Source organism: Amphibalanus amphitrite, unplaced genomic scaffold, assembly GCF_019059575.1.
Source record: "Amphibalanus amphitrite isolate SeventyFive unplaced genomic scaffold, NRLGWU_Aamphi_draft 000704F_arrow, whole genome shotgun sequence".
NCBI classification, from domain to species: domain Eukaryota; kingdom Metazoa; phylum Arthropoda; class Thecostraca; order Balanomorpha; family Balanidae; genus Amphibalanus; species Amphibalanus amphitrite.
In genome coordinates, this window is record NW_024882198.1 from 300,954 (window position 1) to 321,807 (window position 20,854).

General features: G+C 52.1%; 3 protein-coding genes across 4 annotated transcripts in view; 2 read left to right on the top strand and 1 right to left on the bottom strand.

Moving 5' to 3' along the window:
- Positions 1-570: 570 nt before the first annotated feature.
- LOC122364882 (E3 ubiquitin-protein ligase RNF167-like) lies at positions 571-8,898 on the top strand. The gene is made up of 10 exons (XM_043335687.1): positions 571-793; positions 1,509-1,698; positions 2,079-2,175; positions 2,762-2,867; positions 3,177-3,372; positions 5,915-6,099; positions 6,533-6,613; positions 6,953-7,081; positions 7,412-7,529; positions 7,763-8,898. The coding sequence occupies exons 1-10, from the start codon at positions 626-628 to the stop codon at positions 7,879-7,881; spliced, it is 1,389 nt and encodes a 462-aa protein (XP_043191622.1). The 5' UTR covers positions 571-625; the 3' UTR covers positions 7,882-8,898.
- Positions 8,899-9,747: 849 nt separating this feature from the next.
- On the top strand, positions 9,748-16,344 carry LOC122364883. Of its 2 annotated transcripts, XM_043335688.1 has the most exons (7): positions 10,166-10,379; positions 10,729-10,851; positions 12,682-12,895; positions 13,195-13,348; positions 14,705-14,828; positions 15,185-15,400; positions 15,444-15,664. In XM_043335688.1, the coding sequence occupies exons 1-6, from the start codon at positions 10,271-10,273 to the stop codon at positions 15,367-15,369; spliced, it is 909 nt and encodes a 302-aa protein (XP_043191623.1). In that variant the 5' UTR covers positions 10,166-10,270; the 3' UTR covers positions 15,370-15,400; positions 15,444-15,664. The 2 variants fall into 2 exon arrangements, with proteins under 2 accessions (XP_043191624.1, XP_043191623.1); XM_043335689.1 differs by having other exon boundaries at positions 9,748-10,379; positions 15,185-16,344.
- Positions 16,345-17,027: 683 nt separating this feature from the next.
- Positions 17,028-20,854, bottom strand: part of LOC122364880 (sarcoplasmic calcium-binding protein-like) — a 31,263-nt gene continuing 27,436 nt past the window's right edge. The window contains exons 4-5 of the mRNA XM_043335684.1: positions 18,902-18,991; positions 17,028-18,558 (exon numbers count right to left, since the gene is read on the bottom strand). Coding sequence (XP_043191619.1) covers positions 18,361-18,558; positions 18,902-18,991 — 288 coding nt within the window. The 3' untranslated portion in view covers positions 17,028-18,360. The remainder of the gene's footprint in view (positions 18,559-18,901; positions 18,992-20,854) is intronic.

Consider the following 20,854-nt stretch of genomic DNA (forward strand, 5'->3'; position numbering starts at 1 on the left):
ACTCAGGGGTGGCCAATTTCAGCCATTTTCAACGACAACGTCTTGTAGATTATGACTGTCCGAATTCACAGCATATCCAAGATCCTCTGGACCGCTGTTTATTTTTTTATGCAGGAATAATGGAAAATAAACTTTGGCTTTTTACACTTCTACATTGAGCTTCCTTGTTTTTGTTCAGTGGAATCATTTAAGTACCTATCTAACTTAGTCAACTACTCAGTTGCCTACCCTCTTTGGCCACTTTATAAGGACAGAGAAGAAGGTGGTCTGACCACTTAAAGGATTTGACCTGACCTGGGATGTTACTGGTCCAAATAAGATCTTGAAATTGGGCACCCGTGGCGGTGGCTGCGCCTTGTAATGGCGCGCACCCTCCTTTTCCGTGAGGCCTAAGCTCAGTTGTAGGGGGGGGGGGGGGACGGCGAGGGAGCCCCTCGACCGGAGCGCATGTAGAAATCCGATAGATCCGGCGAGGGTCAGATTATATCAATGGTGCGTGGTGCACCAGATGTCGCTGGGCGGTCGGTATCCGGTAACCGATGGCGCCCTGACGGCCCGTTTTCTCAGGTGCGCCAGCCGCGGCCGGCTGCCGTCCCGTGTCGGCGGGGCTGCCAGTTGGGCCGTGATGCGGCCGCCGCCGCCGCTGCTGCTGCTGCTGGCTGTGGCAGCAGCGCTCTGCCCTGCGGCCGCCGCCACCATACTGGTGATAGAGCAGCGCGCCGACGCGGCCGAGTACCAGATCGAGGACAGCCCGTCTGAGTTCGGGCCGCGCGTCGCCATGACGGGCATCAGGGTAAGTGCGGGCACCCCACCACACTCCGCTGACAGCCCCCGTGCGTCGCCATGACGGGATCGGGGTAAGTGCGGGCACCCCACCACACTCCGCTGACAGTCCCCGTGCGCCGCCATGACGGGCATCAGGGTAAGTGCGGGCACCCCACCACACTCCGCTGACAGTCCCCGTGCGCCGCCATGACGGGATCGGGGTAGGTGCGGTGCGATCTGTACGCCCAGCTATTCTCAGTTTGGACTCCTCCCGCCAGTTATCCTTTCACAGTAAGTGCTCTCAGGTTCCTTTCCTCTTATCCTACTCGACTCTTACCGACTCACGTCAGCGGTCACCACGAAAGTTTATTCACATTCTAGTCCGCGCGGATATGTGCGACTTCCTGAGCTGATCTGATAGTGAAAATATGACCTGAAACAGCTGTGGCGTCTGGCCTTGGCGTGTCACCTGTTTGATGGCGCTGTGTGACTTCCTATGACATGTGGCCTGCTGTGCGACTATATTGTTGTCTATAGTAGTACATAATGCTGTATTATCTTGGTGAACTGTTACCTGTACCCTAAGGGGAACCTGCTATGTCAGACCCTTATAACATGTGACCTGTGACTTAACCCACCAGTATTACCTATTTGGTTCCGTATCACTCTGACCTCTGACCGGTATCACCACTCACCAGGGTACCTGGTTCTCTCTGACCTCTGTGCCCTCCGTCCATCCCCAGGGCTGCCTGGTGCTGTCCGAGCCACCGGACGGCTGCGGCCCGGTGGCCCCGCCGCCCTCCACCGCTGCCCGCCACCACTGGATCCTGCTGATGACTGACGGCAACTGTCCCAGCGGCCAGAAGGTGCTGGGAGCCCAGCGGGCCGGCTACGTGGCCGCCCTGGTCTTCAACACCACCGGAGACGGATTCTGTACGTGGAACGGGGATCGCTGATTATCGGCTGGGGTAGGAGAGGGTCCCGTTCCCCGAGGGTATTCGAAGTTTCGCTGTGTCTTGGAGTTGACCTACATACTGGGACGTATTTTTACGAGTTCTCCTGCTGGATGAGATATTATGTTGGCTGAATGCGTCAGGATAGGTGCAATAATGATTGTTTAGAATGAATGAATGAAGGATAGGTGCAATACAGATTGTTCGTTAATCGTCTGAGGCGATATTGCAAGAAATGAGGCTCCGTTTATTTATGAGATATTGTAAAACCGTGAATTCAAATGTGCTTCTATCTCGCCCCTTCGCTGGTGTACGGCTCTCCGTAATTGTTCTGTCTTAGCAGCGTCCTGTCGATTGCAGCGCCGATGGAGAGCGACGAGGACGTGAAAATTCCGTCCTTCTACATCGGACTCAGCAACGGCATCATGCTGAGGACCAACTTTCTCTACGGCACCGGGTAGGACACGACGAACGGACTCTGTGTAACATTGTCAGCCGCTGTAGGCCATATGTCAGAGCTTGTACGTACGACCGAGGCGACCCCTACTCGGAGTCGTCGACTGCGCCGGCCGCCGCCGGGTGGTCAGTCTCGGTCTCAGTCTTGGTCGGTCTTAGTCTTGGTCAGTCTCTGCCGAGTCTCGGCAGCCCACCGACGATTCACGCTCGGTCACTCGCTATGTGACCCAGTCTCTCTTGCTCTCGGTCACTCTCCTAGACTGTCTCTATCTCTCTATCTCTCGTCTGTCTCGAGTCAAGAAATACAGTGAGGTGCCGAACTGAACTCTTTTTGTCAAGAAGATTCCACGGCGAACATTTTAATTTGTGACACTCTGTCTCACGACAGACTGAAACACGAGCTTTGAAACTGCTGCTCCTGCAATGTGCTCGATTGATAACTGGCCGCTTTTATTGGATATTTACGAAATGAATTGATTTATCTCCGCTTTCCGGTTGGAACAATCTGGCTGGCATTGTCTTTCATTTATGACTACCTTGAACAGCTGCCTCCTCTGACCTATTTGAATCCCCTGTCTATGTTTCAGCTACGCGATCTACATCTCGGGCTACTTTCCGTACACGTTTCTGGCGTTCATCATCCCGGCGATGCTGCTCATCGTCCTCTGTCTGATGGTTCTCAGCTCAATCATGGTGAGTGTTTGACTCAGATGGGCTACGCCTGGATGGCTCCTTAGAAGAGCTGATAGCGGATTTTGGTATAAGTAGCAAGTTTTGTTAATGGACATTTTACAGAACAGATGTGTTAAAAAAACAATGTAATCATTCAACAAAAGATATACACAGTGGTGGAAAGCAGTGCCTAATCTTCTCTGCCAAGATCACCGAACGTACCGCTTGCACCTCCCCTTCCTCAGCTATACCGAGGTATAATGTAGTTATATTCGAGTACGTCACGTGTGGTATCAGTACTCCATCCCCCCCCCACACACCCACACACAGCTGTACCGGTGTATCTCCGAGTACCGCCGCACGGCCCGCCGGCTGCTGCCCAAGCGGATGCTGGCGCAGATCCCCACACGCCGGTTCGCGGCGGCGACGGCCTCTGGTGGCGGCCCGAGCGGCCAGGAGACGTGTGCCATCTGTCTGGAGGACTACCTGGAGGGCGATCAGCTACGGGTGCTGCCCTGCAAACACGGTACGTGGAATGCGGACCGGCTCCCTCCAGCCTGGGCCTCTCGGCCGGGGAATATTTACAGGGTGATTCATAGCCATGTGACCGAAAATAAATGAAAACTACAGGAAATGCTTTCGTGTTACATGCGATTGCGAAGCGCCATATGAAAGAGCCAAATCTGAAGTTTTGATCCATGTATTGTATCAGTCATATACACTTTTCCTTTGAAGCTCACACTCATTTTAGACAAGATGCTCAAAATGGCCACCTCGGCGACGGATGACTCCAGCACCAGAGCCCTCAAGTTGGCGATGGCGCGGGCGCACCACATGTCTAAGGAAATGGAGCCAAAGAAGCTTGCAATGGCGTCCTTCAGTCGCATAATATCCTGGGGACTCTCCTAACAGATCTCGGACTTTGCATAGCCCCGAGGAAGAATTGCATGCGACGTTGAGATCCGGCGAGTGTGGCGCCCACGAAACCTCAGCGCTATTTGAAATCAACTTTCCGGGGTTCGCTTACCAATTTTTTTTCTGCCGTATTTATCATTAAACCGTGTCCTCTGTTTTGAATTTATTAACAATTCTATTAATTGTTATCTTCTTTGGAGCTTCCCAAGGGTGCAGGCCCTCAGACGTGCAGAACTATCTTGGTGTCCGCTTAACGGACTACGTTAGCCGTTAAATTATACAAATTACACATTTCTACATTTTGCTGCACGGTGTACATCTTGAGCGATATACAGAGACCAGACCAAGACCGAACAAAACTTCATAAAATTTGCCACTAGCACGTGAAATTTCACGCGAAAATATGCAATCCTCTTCTCAAGAGAGATCAACTAAATAGGGTAGGGTGGGGTAATTTGAACATGTGGGGCAATTTGAACATAGTGTAAAAAAAAAACACAAAATTACGGAAAATCCATAAGTGGCATGACAATAAGACCAATGAGGGAAATTATCATAACTAAAAGGGCTATCATATGAACGGGGTTTAAAGTTTCAGGGAATGAAGATGTTGACGCACACTGTAAAAAATCAATTTCGCAAGTAAAAACGCTTAAAATCACGTCATTGCAACTTCATTGCAGCGCAAAATCTTGCATTGCTAGCGTCTAATACGCAACGGCTTTTGTTGTACAATGACCTAATCAATGCCTTCAATCCAAGAAATTTGCTTTTCAAACTTGTTTTTAGATATGGCAAAATAACTTTTAGCGTGGGATAATTTGAACATAGTCTGAGAATTTCAGTGAAGACAGGGATAGCTCCGAAAAAACAACGCTCCCAGTTCTTTTTTTTTTTTGCCAATATTTTCGACCCAAAGCAGTAGCAGATACGTGATGCCAGTTTTATAAAATTTACGTCTAATATCCGTCTAATGTCCGGCATTTCCGTTGATTTCCGTTCAAAAATGTTAAAGGCAGCCATTTGTCCAAATATGTCTGAAAATTACGCATTAATCAACACTCAAAACTGTCATTTAAATTGCTTATAATGTAATTTTACCAGCCGAAAAGTGTTCATTATATTGAGAGCTTAACAAGCTTTCCATTCGCCAATCAATGCTATGCACGTTACTTTATAAAAAGCGCTGAAGTGTAGCAAGCCATCGTCCAATGTTGTCCAGTCTGCTACCTTTGTCCAACCAGTTCCAAATTGGACATTGGACAAAATCAGAACTCAAAATGTCCAGGTTTCGATTGGCACCACTATAACAGGTGCAGCAAGGTTGGGAGAGTTTTTATCGAACAAAAATGATAGACGTTCTGTTAATTGAAGAGAGGCGAATTTTGTCAACTGACCGGTGTGCAGCGTGCAGATATTGATACTCTGCAACTGTTATTTTTGTTGTTGTGTTGATTTTTCAAGTGAAGGTGTGTTTAGAATTGTTCTGCCTATTTGTTTATGGGTCAAACAACATCGGTGCTGGCGAGACTATCGTTTTTATGACAGGTAAAGGCAGTATGTTCAAATTACCCCACAGTGGGGCAATTTGAACACACCGTGACTTGATGGAGAAGTGAGGCTATGCTTTTCAAGGTATGCTCGGCTCGTCCAAAAATGAGGCTTGCATGGTGAAAGCAAGTGACACTTGTGCTACTGAAGCAGTTTTTCTACATCCAGGGTTGAGCTGGAACTTGGTACAACGGAGAAGACGTAAAAATATGTTCAAATTACCCCACACTACCCTAGGTCACACGGCTATGAATCACCCTGTATATAGAGGAGAGAATAGAGGGAGGTTTTGAGCACAGGGTTGTCGTTTATCGTGATAGGTAGTTTTCCTAGCCTCAGGAAAGACGTGGCATTTTGGCCGGGGGAAATAATGGTGATTTTTGCCATTGAAGTGGAGGAGTCTCTTCCATTAGTACTTTCTGGCTCAGGCTTCTCCCCTCTCCAGCCGGGCTCCACTATCTCTGTGTGCTGTCTGACCCTCCCCCTCCCCAGCGTTCCACTGTCACTGCGTGGACCCGTGACTGTTGTCTGACTCCCCCCTCCCCAGCGTTCCACTGTCACTGCGTGGACCCGTGACTGTTGTCTGACTCCCCCCTCCCCAGCGTTCCACTGTCACTGCGTGGACCCGTGGCTGCTGCGCTCGCGGCGAGTCTGCCCGGTGTGTAAGCGGCGCCTGGTCTCTGCCACGCTGGCCGTGCTCGTCTCTGAGTCTGAGGACGACCAGCTGCTGCCCGTGTACCGTTCCCAGAGGCCGCCCGCCCGGAGATCGTACGGAGCGACCCTGACGGTCAGTGCGTACGGAATTTACGGAAGTGTTTGATGGGGCTAAGTGGCGCGTTGGTAATGAGGCTATTATGCACCTGGTACAGGAAAGGACGCCAGTGTATGGGGATCTTTTGTGCGCGGTAGCTCAACCTGTGCTTTTCAAAGGTTTCGTCGCATAAACTATGTATCGCCAGGTGGCATTGGTCATCGTCGTGAGATAGGAATGGATAGGAAGGCTGCATAGGAGGGATTTAACTGGCAGTTTCTGAGCGGATAAATTGCCACAAAAAACAGTAGACGCACCAGTCAGTGTAGTTCTAACACCACCGTTTATCATTGATATCCTATCTCCGGTTGTTCTGTCGCCACCGTCATGCTCTGCCTTTCTGTACGGCCTGGCTGCCTGCTGTCGCCCCCGACATCGGCTGACGGTGTGTGTTTCTGTGTGTGTCCAGGCTCAAAACCTCCCTGCAGCGGCGGCCGCAGCCGGCGCCCGTCCCAGCGGCCGAGCCCGGTCCGGCCGACGACCGAGACGGGTGAGCAGTAACCGGAGAAGAGGGTACGAGTGCTAAACTGATCTGAGAGGGTGGTTAGCATTAGCCGTGGATGGGGTGCCATCATTGGTAAGACCAAGCCGGCTGTGTTTCGTATTACAAGCGGTTTCTTGCTTAGGTGAGTGATATCCTTTAGGGTGAATGGTTCTGCAGGACATTTTTTTATATATAATTCACTCCACAGGTATATCAGTTTATGTTCTGTACCTATCAAAGACTAGCCTCGGCCTAGAACAACGGGCTAGCCCTTGCTATGTCTTGGTAGACGATAGGCTGACCTGTCCGATAATGTAACGCTCCTCTGTGGGTGCCCTGCCTCAGACGCGGTGGCGCCGGGAGCCGGAGCGCGCTGCCTCGGCCGCCGGCACCTGCGGCACTCCCGCTCCTGACCTCGAGGCCCCCGGTGACGTCATTCGCACGGCCGATGACGTCAGACTGGTGGAGGAGGCGGTGAGTCAATCGATAGACGATGACTGGTTGTTTTCGCGTCACTGCGCACTGGAAATGTGCCGCTGATTAGTAACTGCTTCAATGGAGGTTGTTAAACAATAAAACTACGTTAAAATATTGCTCTGATAATATATTTGAGAAGTGTTTGCTTTTAATGTATGAACTTACCTCATCGTAGCATTTCTAGCTTTTCTTGTTACCGGATCTTCCAAGTAGTTTGTCGTTCTGTTTCTTTTCGAACACTTCAAAATCCCGTTTTCTCTGTTATCGAAGCGGGACACTCGCGTTCACCTATTTTTCTGACCACTCTCCGTGTCTGTTCGTCTGTAGGCTCCGATGGCGACCTCCGGAGAGGGAGGCACAGCTGGGGCGACGGTGGCGCCGCGTACCGGAGCCGTGCCGAAACACCGTCCCGGCCAGCTGGTCCGGCCGCAGGCTGAGCCCACTGGTAAGGACCACGTCCCATACACATACACCACGCTCGTTTTTTCCAGAGGTTTTTCATAATCTTACTTTGCCTAGTTATTTACACAATTTCTACCACTTTGATGTCTGCTTTAGCGGGTTGTTTGAGCTGTGCCTGTCAACGTATCACCGTCCTGTGTAGTGTATAAATTCGTTAAGTTTCGGACGCCAGCGGTCAGTCACCCGCCCTGACGAGCCCCGTCCCCCGTGTTACAGAGACCGGCGCGGCGGCGGCCGGTCCGGGGGCCTCAGCGGCCCGGCCGGTCCCGGAGTCCGGGCGCCGGGCGGAGTCCGAGCGGCCGGCGGCGCCCGGATCCGACTCGGACCCGGTCTGAGGACTGGACACTGCCGACGGAGTAACTCGTGGGACCAACCGAGTGCCGCTGGAGGACGGGGTGTCCCGGGGGGTTATAAAGGGGCTGGGTGGGGCGGCAGGGGAGGGGTGCTGGGCTGGGACAGGGCTCAGTAAGGGAAGTGGGCACAACGCCCCACTCCGGGAGAAATGGGAATTGGTAAAATTAGGGCATTAGAGTTGTGCTTCTTGCTCCAACTGGTAATAGTAGCATTAAGAGGAATTAGCATGAGCGGGAACTGGTGAAAACAGCATAAATTCCGTTTGATTGTGATACAAGAGCCGAGTCTGGGAAGAAGGAAGGGGGAGGGGAATGTCGGGACTCAGCCCTCCGGCACTGCAGTGGGCCTTACACAAGGATTTACTATAACTAAACCTGGGTCTGAGTGAGATCTGATAGACTAGAACATTGCGGGGATACAACTATTACTAAAATGTTCAGAAGTTTATCCTGTGCTCTTTTGACAGTCCGCCCGGGATGATAATGTTGGCTTGTGCCGTTAACTCAGGTAGGACTTTTGGTGTGTGCTTTGCCTTGTGAGCTGGATATTTCGACTCGGCAGTGGCAGCGTGCGCTTGGTAAGCTCGGAACGTGGCCCTTTTGGTGGTGAACTTTACCGATCTGGGCTTCCACTTTACATGATGTAAGTACGGATTGTATCGTCACCTTGGTATTTGTTAGTGTTGGGTGTAATCCATAATATTTTGTTAAGTTCGCATAATGATAATGGTACTAGCATTTAAGGCAAAGCACTACTCTGTGTTTTGGCTCTTTTTGTGCTGAAGTTAGATATATGGCATGGTACCGTTACGTATGCCCATGATATCTTTGCTATAGCGTGTTTCGGATGTGTATTGTCGTGACGGTTATACTCGTACCTGGCTAAGCTGTCAGTCTTCCAGTCGCGGTCCAGATACGCTGAAAATGGTGAGATATATATCCGCGTCGCTGTGACATTGGTATCGCTGCGGGGCGAGAAATACAAGTATAGCTACATAATTCTTTTTTTTTGCATTGTCAGACGGCTCACAGCTAAAATATTTCGTCCTTTAGGGCACAGACCATTAAAAATTGAGTTCAGTAGTGACATTTAGATGCCAGTAACATTTTCTTCGTTTGTTCCGTCTTTCTTGAGTCTGTGATTTTACAGCGAACGCATGACATTTCTGTCTCGAAAGAGTAAAGCGTACTATCGAAGGATAAACCTTTCCGTGTGACCAGCCATCATTAACCCATATACTCGTATCCCCGCCCACACTATTTGCGGTGCACACAGAGCTGTCATCCGCCGACTCTCGGGACCGTTTCACGGAACAATTGAGATTGCTGACGTCACTCAGCTGTTTAGATTACGTCACCGTACGCCTGGAGGGTGACTGGCACCTATGAGCTGTCCTATGAACATTTGCATTTGCGTCTGACGCGTTTAGAGAGTTTGCCTGTACGAAGTTGAGACGTCCTATTGCTCTAAAACAAGTTGGGGGCAGTGTGCCAGCACGTCTGCAGTCTACGAACCCCTTCTGAACGAAATAAAAGGAGCTGTTTGCCTTCAACCTCCACGGATGTCGATAGTTTGTGCGTTGTATGTACAATTTGCAGGCATTTGGCCCGACGCGTAGATGCAAGGCTTTTCAGTCGTGTGGATCGCGGGCTGTTTAGTTATTTCAGTCGTACGCTACGGTGTTTTGAGGGCACGCGAGGCGTATTTCTGGAATATGACGTCATACTGCCACTGTTAACGTTTCCCATTGACTCGGGCCTGGTTGCTATGGAGACGGAACGCACCAGCTGCGCTGGCTCGACAATTTCACTGGCTACCATCGATCGCAGTCGTACATCGCACGCGCTTTGTTATCGCTGAATTATCCATCGACTCACTCGGACCCCGCCCACACCGCAAACACGTGACGTCACACACACGAGGCACGAGTGACGTCACGGGCGTTATATAAGAGCTGTGGTGTGAGCTCTGCGGCGTCAGTAGTCAAGTGAGCGTCAGTTTAGCGGCGAATCGTGATATCACGCGGTTGTGTTACATAATCCTCTCCCATCCTACCCGCCATACATATCGGGAGAGAGGAGAGAGGACTCACTGTGCGGCCCTCTTCCGGGTCAGACCCAAGGCCCTATATACCGTCAGACCGAGGTGAGGAGCGGTGGACGGCGGAGCGGACGCAGGTGGAGACTGAAGGTCACAGCGGCCGGGCGCGGAACAGTCGGCGGCGGGTGGGCGGCGCCAAGGCGGCGCGTGTGTCGGCGAGCGGTAGTCTGAGGTCGAGCCAGCGTAGTCGGAGATAGAGCGGCGACTGGACGGGAGGGCGAAGACTGAGGGCTGACCGTAGACAGCAGCGGGGGAGCGTCTAACGTCGCCATGGGGCTGCCGCCGAAGGAGAAGGTGCAGTTTGCGTGCACGGTGATCGCGCTGCCGTTGTACGCGCTGACGCTGTTCTTCAACTACGCCTCCAGTAACGCCAGTCTTGGTGAGTGGTCTGGGGACTCCGGGAGAGACGGGCACGGCGCGAGGGGTGGGGCGAGCGGTGATCAGACGTCGCATCCACTTTGTCATGGCTGCTGTCAAATAGTTTTATTTTTGTCGATATTCTTATGCGTATTCGAGTATGTGTCACAACATCGCTTCAATACACCAGTGCCGCTTTAGGCAGGTTGTGCTGTCAAGTGGCCGCCGATGCTGTCCTTTCTGTGAAACTCCGCCTCCGTCCACCGTCGGTGTTTCCAAGTCCGTGTATGCCCTGCGCCGGCTGACTGACCTAGCCTGTCTCTGACCTGTTTGACCGGCCTCTGACCGTCCCCCCCCCCTCTCCCCCTCAGGGATCGTGCCCAAGTCTGCCGCCGACGTGTCGGACACACACGAGGTATTCATCACGCCCATCGGCTGGGCCTTCGCCATCTGGGGCATCATCTACACCTGGCTCGGCATCGGACTCGTCTACGGTGAGTCGTACCGAGTCGCCGAGTCACTGAGTCGCTGTCCAGGGCGGGTGAGTAGACTCGTCTATGGTTAGTCGCTGAGCCCGCTGGTCACATCCCTCACGGCTCACGAGTCACGCCGCCACACTGAGCACTGGCGCCGGCGGGCATGTCCTGGATCGGTGAGGGCTTAGTTTGTGTCTATTTCTGAAAGATAGTGTATTTACTCATGCATTTATGTGTCGATGGCTCTTCCTGGGCTGTCGACGGAAGACTGTTTGCCCTGTGGTACGCCCCTCGACCGCCCGTGCTGTGTTGGTATGAAGGCATTGTGATTTGTGACTGGCTGCCAGACGATTAAAGCCGAGCCTTGTGTGTTCATATCGGTGAAGCGCACATTACGGGATACGCAGTTTTTTGCCGGTCGAAATTACATTAGAATCGTCCTCTCATAGGACATGGTCTAGGCGTTATGCAACATCAGTGCGTTTTAGTGGTAAGTGGTTTTGCGGTAAGCGCGGCTATCGCGGTCAGATACGCGATAAAAGATCGGTATTTGTGGAGAGATGAAATAGCGGCACGATTAAACGTTCCACCTTATCTGGCCATGGCTACAGCGTTCTGTCGACTGTCGACAAGCTAAAAAGAAAATGTATATATCTTGACCTCACCACGGGTGTCATCCCTTCGATAAATCTGGCACAGCTGCGATCACGTCTGTGCCGTATACTTCAGTTCAGGGTTTCGGAGTCGTGGTAGCGCTGTTCCGACTCCGACTCCGACTCCGACTCCGGGCTCCTGACCGACTCCGACTCCGACTCCGACTCCGACTCCGACTCCGGGTCTGATACGAATGGCAATGACGGCCGCCAAAATTTTGCGTGATATGACGCCACGTGCTAGGTCTATGTGCGCGGGGAGACCGCTCCTACTCTCCGGTCTCCTTCATGCAGTCACCATTTCTCCCACGTGGACGCAGCTGAATCCACAATTGAGGTCAGCGGCCAGCGTGGAAACCCGCCGAGAAGCGCGAGAGGCGGCCGTATCACGAACACGAGTCGAGCATCGCCATCATGTCGGTCATTCCTATGTGTTGATAGGCTTTTCGGAGCATAGGCGAAGAAAGTAAAAATACAGTTGTCATTTAGTCTTTGACTCGTCAAATACTTCAGATAGTGGAAGTTTAGTGGCTACTAAATTATGATATAATTTGAAACTTGTAAGATCCAATGTTTGTCATTCAGAACAAAAACAAGATGTGTGCAATTTTTATCGCCCGGAAGCGAATTCTACCGCGGGCAACTGGTAAAAAAAAAAACTGAAAAGTGATATCACAGATTCTAGTTATTTTCCGGAGTCGGAATCGAGGCAGCTTGACCGACTCCGACTCCGACTCCGACTCCTGGCTGCTTGCCACGACTCCAGGCGACTCCGACTCCGACTCCGACTCCGACTCCGAAACCCTGCTTCAGTTACCATTGACAGGTCTGGCTGACGCCCCCGCCCTGTCAATGCGTCTTACCCAGGTGTGGAGACTCAGGTTCCTCGCTCCGCAGGTTACTGACAGACCCCTCCGGCCTGTCCCCACAGGTCTGAGCCAGCTGTGGCGGCGGACGGACGCCGGCCCCGTCTACCTGACCCCGGTCACTGACTGTCCCCCGTCCCCTGTCCCCCGTCCCACAGGTCTGAGCCAGCTGTGGCGGCGGACGGACGCCGGCCCCGTCTACCTGACCCCGGTCACTGACTGTCCCCCGTCCCACAGGTCTGAGCCAGCTGTGGCGGCGGACAGACGCCGGCCCCGTCTACCTGACCCCGGTCACTGACTGTCAGTGTCCCCCGTCCCCCGTCCCACAGGTCTGAGCCAGCTGTGGCGGCGGACGGACGCCGGCCCCGTCTACCTGACCCCGGTCACCCTCCCTCTGTCCTTCTGGCTGCTCATCATCGCCAGCTTCTGCGTTAACGTTGGCTGGCTGTTCGCCTGGGGCTACGAGGAGTTGACGGCGGCCTGCGTGCTGCTGCTGCTGCTGGCGCTCTGCAACGTCCTCGCGCTGGTCGTCCTTCACATTCGGTAATCAGGCCGCTGCAGCAGTCCCGGGTGTTTGACGATATTAAACAGCGCAGGGTAATGGTAGCAGAAGGTGCTCTCCCTGCTCTGTAGTAGCAACAGGAGCTGCTGCTTGTAGACTCTACTGTTATGTTGACGTTTAGTTTAAGTATTCCTTTACACTGATCAAGTACCGAAAACAGTAGCTAAGCATGCATTCTGCTTTGCCGTCAGCAAACATCTCCGACCGCTGTGTACCATTCAAGTACTACTACTGGACCCATAAGTCCTTTTATTGACTGCTTTTTGTATGTCCCCCTCAGCTACTACCGAGCCCAGTTCGCCCAGCCGCCTCCCACCCCGCGGGAGAACTGGTACGTCAAGACGTGCGTCCACAACGGTCTGGCCCTGTACACCACCTGGACCATCATAGCGGCGCTCATCAACCTCGACGTGGTCATCGTCTATGTGGGGGAGGTGAGTGAGTGCGGGCGCCGAGTTCAGAGGAAAATGAGGTTTGGGTGACTGCGGGTGGCGCCGTACTATCGACTTTGTTGCGAGAAAGCGTGGGCAGTAATAACTCTAACTGTGTATTTTAATTGTTAGACTAAAAAACCATACCCATCCAAAGCATAGCTTGCACTTTGTGAACGATGCCTTTTCATTGTACGGTATAAAATCGTTCTGTCATGCAATTGCTACTGCCGATAGCAAGCGCTGTCTAGGGTTCTGTGGACCTTTGACGTTTCATGCAACGCCCATTATGCGTATTGACAGAGTGTCTGCTATTGACTAACTGATTGGTATTCTGTCGCGCACACTCGTTCCCCGTCGATATATGATTCGATATATTAGAGTCGAGGTTTGTTGACTCACGCATTCAGAGACTGTGTGTTACACGACTTCGCCGCCTCTGCTGTTGACTCAGCACACACTGGCGGCAGTTCCGTCCGGCAGTATATGATTCACCGGCAATACCTAAAACATGCGTAACGTCATTCATTTCGCTGGCAGCTTCTCACGTTTCTGAACATCTCCAAATCGAAATATGTTTTCGCATTTTAGCTGTACTCCCGCTCGAGATCACTCCCATGCCTTCACCTGGGATGACATTTACAAATACAACATTGCATTACGTCGGTATTCAAAGTATACAACTATTCGACGTGCCTCCTGCTGGTATTTGACGCTCTCTGCTCGTCGGATGCGCTCCGTTTCGTTCTGTGTTGGCTCCGCCCGGCCGGACGATAGCGCCACCCGGCCGATAACGCACGCTGGCCGAGGAAATAGGAGCGCATGTTTGCCAGCGGTGGCTGATAGTTACCGATATATGTAGGCCGACCTTGGGTGATGGCGGGGATACCGGAACAGTGTGAGCCCTCATGGCGGTCATTTTTTTGGGGGGGGGGGGGGGCGGGCGACTTCCGTCATGCTGTCATTTACATACAGCGCTGGGCTCGGGACGAGAGCTGAAAAGTAGACGGTATGCGTAAAAGTGAAGTTGTGTTACGTCATTCGTGCTACGACGTAAGTTAAAATAATTTCCGGGAGTGTCGGGCTCCATTCTACAATATACTGGTTGTCGCCGCCCCGTGGCCCCCTCCGTCCGTTGCTGCGCCGTCAAATGATCCCTTGAGTCCATCATACATGTCTATTGATTAGGTCGTGTCGCTCCCCTGGTTAGCACGCTCCCAGTGGGCACGTGGAAGGAGATGATCGTTCAGCCTCTTTCCCCTCTGACATTCTCTCCCTCCGCCTTTTCCAGGGCTCTAACGAGGTAGCCAGTTCACCCTTAGATAGTGTTCTGAAATCTCTTCCCTCCGCCTTTCCCAGGGCTCTAACGAGGTAGCCAGCTCGGCCATCGCCGGTGTGTTGGCCGCTTCCATCGTCATCTGGCTTCTCCTCGAGATCACCGTATTGGACAAGTACACGCGCTGGACCATCACACCCGGATTCGGTGAGTCGAGTGTCCCTCTAAGAAAGACGTTATCAGCTTCCGGCATTCGTATGTCGATTTGCCCTCGGATATCGGCATCATGGGACTAAGCCCCCTGCACGGAAAATTCGTTTACGACATACTATACCCGCACTTTTCGCCCATCCATATGCGATATACGATAATACGTGCACGATATACGATCACTTTAACACGATATCGTCTTTGGTATCATTTCAACTTTACCTGAAGGACTGAGGGTGTCAGTTTGTTCCCAAAAATTTCCCTCGTCCTTTATCTCTGACCCCAGTTTGTCCCTAGTCTCTACATCACACCGTCTGAGTGAAATATAACCGTCTGTCGTCCTGCTCCCTCAGTGCTGGTGTGGGCTCTGTCCGCCGTCTACCAGAAGAACTACGATATCGCCACGGGCAGCACACCCACCATGCTGATGATGGCGCTGGTCACCGCCTGTGTATCGCTGGCCGGCCGCCTCGCCACCCTGGTCTACTTCACCTACCGAGACAGCAGCTCGCGCTCCATGAGAGTCACCTGCGCTTAGGGGCGTCGGAGGGCAGCTAGAGTCGTAAGAGGGCGTGCGGAGTCGTCATCAGAGAGCGTTTGGAGTCGTCAGAGGGCGTGCGGAGTCGTTGGAGAGGGCCTGGAGTCGTTGGAGAGCGTCTGGAGTCGTTGGAGAGCGTCTGGAGTCGCCAGGAGCGTCCTAGGCCGCGAGAGGGAGTTTATAGTTCCCATAGGGTGGCGGTGGAGCGTCGGAGAGGATTCCGGGAGACACCTGACGGGCGCTTTAACTATGGATGCACATGCGGAGGGGAACCCTGGGTCCCTGAGGGAGGAGGCAAGAAGTTCTCCGGGGGCGCCGGCCAGGCCCAGACAGTGTAAGGTGGACTGGATCGTTGAGAGGGAGGAAGAGTAGGATGAAGCGTTTTGTTAGATCGATGTGTGTGTTGGATTAGCTGTACTTGGTTAGTATCATTGTGAACGTTTCAACTTCGTGATATAATGTGGCCTTGCTATTTATGTGGTTATGTATAATATCGTCACAAAGGTCGTTTAGAGGCCGACGCTAAAGGACTACGCCCTCATATTCACCCGAGTTGTGTAACGCTTACAGTTGTGAGAGCACCTAATAGAGACTCAAGCCTGTGCTATGAGTCTAATTCGATGTGATGATCATGATTTAGTTAGATTTTTCACTCGATGAGACTGAACAGTGAACATCTTCCTATACCAATGCATGTCTTAGAATGAAAAATCTTTGATCGACTGTATTGACATTGCGTTTCTAATGTTTTTCCTATTGTTGTCGATAAATTCCAGGCTTTGCTGTAATTGTTTTTCAGTATTAACATTGAGGCTCATTGCGTTCGTGTTTTGTTTTTTGTCCATGTGATCACCGATTGACAGCAAGGGCTAGTATTTTATTTTTAAGTAGTGAATTTAAGAGGACCGTCTTAGTTGTGAGTCCTGAGTACTACTCATTCAAATGGATGTGTTCAAAGAAATGCTGGTGGTGAACGATTTGCGAACTAAACTGCCGGTGAAACGAGTAGTCTTCTTATGCCTGCCAAGTATCTTGCAATAAAGAGATTCAGTGTAATAATGTCCTGCAGCCTGACACCAAACATCACTCAGTTCTCTGAGCACTGAGCTGTCTGCCCAGTACCGCCACTGAGTTGGTTGGACCACGTTCCGCAGACAACACCCGTCCTCCCCTCCTGAGCTGGAGTGGAGATCAGACACGACTCCAGGTATCCTGTGTACGGAGCGGATAGTGGACTAGTCACCACAGCAACGCCATCTACAACCACCCTTCGGAGCAGGCAACTCGTCTGTCCACTGCAGGCGGTGTGGTTTGTCACCGTCCAACCCCAGCCATTCACCTCCATTCACTGTTACCAGTCTCAGTTCGTACAGGCCCTCCGTCCAGTCCTCCAGCCCCAGCCCGTCGTCTCCTCCGTCCAGTTTCAGTTTCCCCGAGTTGACAAGTTGAAGTCCTCTCCGCATCAGTGCACAGTTCAGTTCCACTCTACCCTCCATCACACCCCTTCTTCCCTCAGTGTCAGTTCGCATTCCGATCGGCTCAGTCCTGGTCACACAGCGCCCGGTTCCCGGTCACACTGCTCGACCGGACCGCACTGGTATTCCTCAGTCCCCACTCGATGAATGATTCAACGTGTTTCTCAGTTGCAAAAACGCCAATAAATTCATCACATTTGTATTATCATCCCATTACGCACAGTAGTATTCACAGCAGAGTCCAGTATTCATTACACTATGTACAAAATGTAATTAACACAACGACCACACCACCAATTGCGGGGCTAAAAACCAATTCCGTTAGTACTGTCTTATACAAGGGGCCGACAAGTCAACGCCATGACCGTGTGGAAGACATAACAGATCGTTCCGTTGAATTTACCTTTACCATAATTATTGACCATTCCATGATAATATGCAGAAGTAAATAAATTGTTGCGTGGTTACCTGGTTGCGTGGGAGCCCCACAAACTTTGAGCTGAGCCGTCTCAAGCAGCCCGAGACCGACCCAGAAACTTCAACATCCATAGAATATCAAATAAATACGATGCTTCAGTCCAGGTGGTTAGAACAGAAAAACGGGCCCATGCCTGCAGGAATCTGTCCACTTGACAGACGTCCGGAGGAGAGCAAGAAAAAAACAGCAGCCCCGCGCCTGGGATGTCAGTTCAGTGGTCCATGATTTACTTATCAAACAGAGTTGTGTCACAGTAGGAGGCTACAGCACCCGCCCAGAGGCTACAGATCACAGCGCGGGGTCGCGGCTCCGCTCGCCATTCCGTCCCGTCTGATGGTGACGGCGGCCCGCGGCCCCTCCCAGTCAGTCCACAGATCGGTGTACAGAAACAGATACACAGCCTGGCGGCTCGGCTGACCACAGTTCTACACAGCAGAGCTGCGGCAGCCGCGACTCTCTCTCTCTCTCTCTCTCTCTCTCTCTCTCTCTCTCTCTCTCTCTCTCTCTCTCTCTCTCTCTCCGCAGGACAGACGGCTCACTGGTCTGTCGCGGCACCGCCCTCACAGCTGTGTGCGGTCTCCAGATTCTGACACGGCGGCACAGCCGAGTCCTGCCGTCACCTCCCGCGGGTCGCCTCTCTCCAGCCCTTGGCCGCCAGTTCTGTCCCTGACTCTGTATTGCATGTCGACGTGCGGCGTCCTGTCGTGAGACTGTGTGGTCCTCAATCCTCAGTCTTCACCACAGCTTGCCAGTCGAGGAGCTGGGGATTCTCCCCACAGTCGCCGAGCAGTCCAGAGTTTCAGACACCGACACGCAGCAGACTGGCGCCACAAATACAGCTCTCAGAGCCATGTCAGACCTGCTCGCCTGTCCGTCCTTCCATTGGTCCTTCCATCATCTCGCTGGTGGCGCGTTGGCCCTCCAGGACTCAAGTAGAAACTCCTTCCAGAGCCTGGAGCTACCTCCGCCGCAGGACCATCTCACTAACAGACGGGCGGGTCAGCCAGTTACGACCAGACCCAGACAGACCCCTACCGTTCAACCAGAGACCACCTGTTGCGGGTCAATGGTCCGCACGGTCTCCGGCAGCTCGTCCACGAGCACGCCGAAAAAGTCCTTCCCGATCGAGTTCTCGTCCTCAGAGTACAGGAAGTCGATGGCGACGTTGACGAACTCGTCGATGCTCAGGAAGCCGTCGTTGTTCTGGTCGATGGCTTGGAACGACCGCTCTGCCATCTGTCGGCGGGCAGGAGAAACACCGATTAACACACACCAGTCTGAGACACGGGACAAACGAGGCATACGGTGCTCTGTGGTACCGTAAACCTGAGCTGGCATCACTACATACAGGACTGAATTAATACTTGTGCATGTGTGATCGAAACTGGAAAATTTTGGTAAAGCACACAGACGATACGGTCACTAAAGTTATGTCAAAACCGTAGAACAATCATTCATTGTAATGAAAAGGGCCGCAGAATATAGTCCTATGTGGCCGATCTAGGCTAGCGTCTTAGTCTTTCTGGTGCCAAGGCACAGTAAATCGAAAATCCAAATCGTAAATATCCCGTAAGCGTACCTCGTCTGAGAGTCCGTAGGCCCTGAAGAAGGTCTTGTACTCGCGGGGCGAGATGATGCGGTTTCCGTTGGTGTCAATCATCTCGAAAATCTGAAACAAGCAGAGACGAGCCGTTAATCCTGGAGATCGGCGCTTAATTTATCAATGGGGAAGTTGGGCAGGCACAGACAATGCAACACAATAATTCAGCGTTAAAATCTATCGCGATTTCTAATACACAGCGAGCCGGCACTTTTTCGATTAAGCGCTACATAAGCAAGCAATGCATAATGGCAACTGAATGGCATTGTGATCTCTCGATTATGTTTCGTTATGTATGTAAAAGCTTTGATAGGAGCGTAGGTTGTCATTTCCGCTAATCGCTGTCCTTGAGACACAATTGGTCAAAACGGCTCAAAGCTTCCGCCTCAGACTGTCCGGGCCATAAGAGGTCGGCTGACGCAACGCACGCTCGGGCAGCCCAATAAAAACCGATTATGAAACAAACTGACCGGGGAAGCAGCAGTGTGTTCCCGGGTTAGTTTCGCGAGGAAAGCTGATGAACAACACCAGCCAAGGAAGGCATGCTCACAATCGGCAGATTTGTGTTAAGAAATCAGCTTCTAACACCAATTATCGAGGAAGTGGTTAAAAGGTCACCATATCGACTCGTGTCGTGGGGAAACTCAGAATTGAGAAACCACCGAACCGGTGGAGAAACGTCTTCCCCAGCGTTGAAAACATGCAATCACCATAACATAAAGCATATGAATCGGGCCCTGCGAGTTACGACACAGCAGGGGCAACCGTAATCGCAATAGGGGAGGCGGGAAACTGAAATATCCTTCTCTTGCGTCCGCCGCAACCGGCAGAAGGGGACCGATTTCCAAGTGCACAGGACCTGGACATTGCCTGGGTCGAGTGATCGAGTCATGTGATCCGTACTGATCGAGTGATGGGAGGTGCTGTGAAGTGTAAAACCTAAACAATGCATCAGAGAAGCACTAAACCTCTCCATCCCTGCCGTATAAAATTCTGCCTAGACACAAAGAGCCTCGCCTTCTTACACACAAAAACACCAACCCATGGGATCCGTTCACCTTTCACAGACACACGAAAAAGGTGGTCCGGCACCAGTACGATGGTCCAGCCCAGCATCGATGTGAAAGCGAGGCTTAGCATAACTCGGACTTGTAGATGAGGCCAATGACCGGCACATTCGCTCATAAAACATAGTGATCGGGTCATATGACTCGGGTCATAATCCCCGGGTCCTGCTTGCGTTTGGGTCAACCACTGCTGTTCTGAGCTGACCTGTGACGGGTCGGGTCGCGCATTTTAGCACGATGGACTCGTCCTCTAACGTTCAGGAAGTCATGGGACCTACTACTGAAACAAGTTCGCTGCATACTACATATTTACTGTCCCTCGTAAGCACAACAATCCCATTCGAACTTCGAGTGGCACGGCAAAGCGCAACTCGCCAGTCGCCAACAGACGACCGCTCTAATGACCGTTTGACGTAATTGGCCAACCATTAAAATATCTGTCGGCGCCACTGACGCCAATGATGACGGAGAGCAGCAGCTGTACTGACGTCTTATATAAACTATCACCGAGGTAAACAGCGGATGGGCAACATGACCGTCAAAAGCCTGCACGACAGAGCAGAGGTAACCTGAAACGGCAGATGCACGGGCAGAACCTGGGTGTGCTTTTTCGGGATGGCAGGAGCTTGCAGGGCATCGGAACAGGTGTTCAGCGTAACAACCAGTCCGGTGGGAACGCGCAGAGTGCGCGATAAGCGTCCTAAGCATGTGACCTGGCCCAAGCCACAATAACGGACACTTGCACACCGCCATAATGATGTGCTTCGCTACGCCTGGTATCCTGGTAAAATAATCAGACCATTATCCAGCAGCGGCCGTGTCATATACCCACGCGTTGGTGCGTGCCGTTCGTATACGGAGGGTG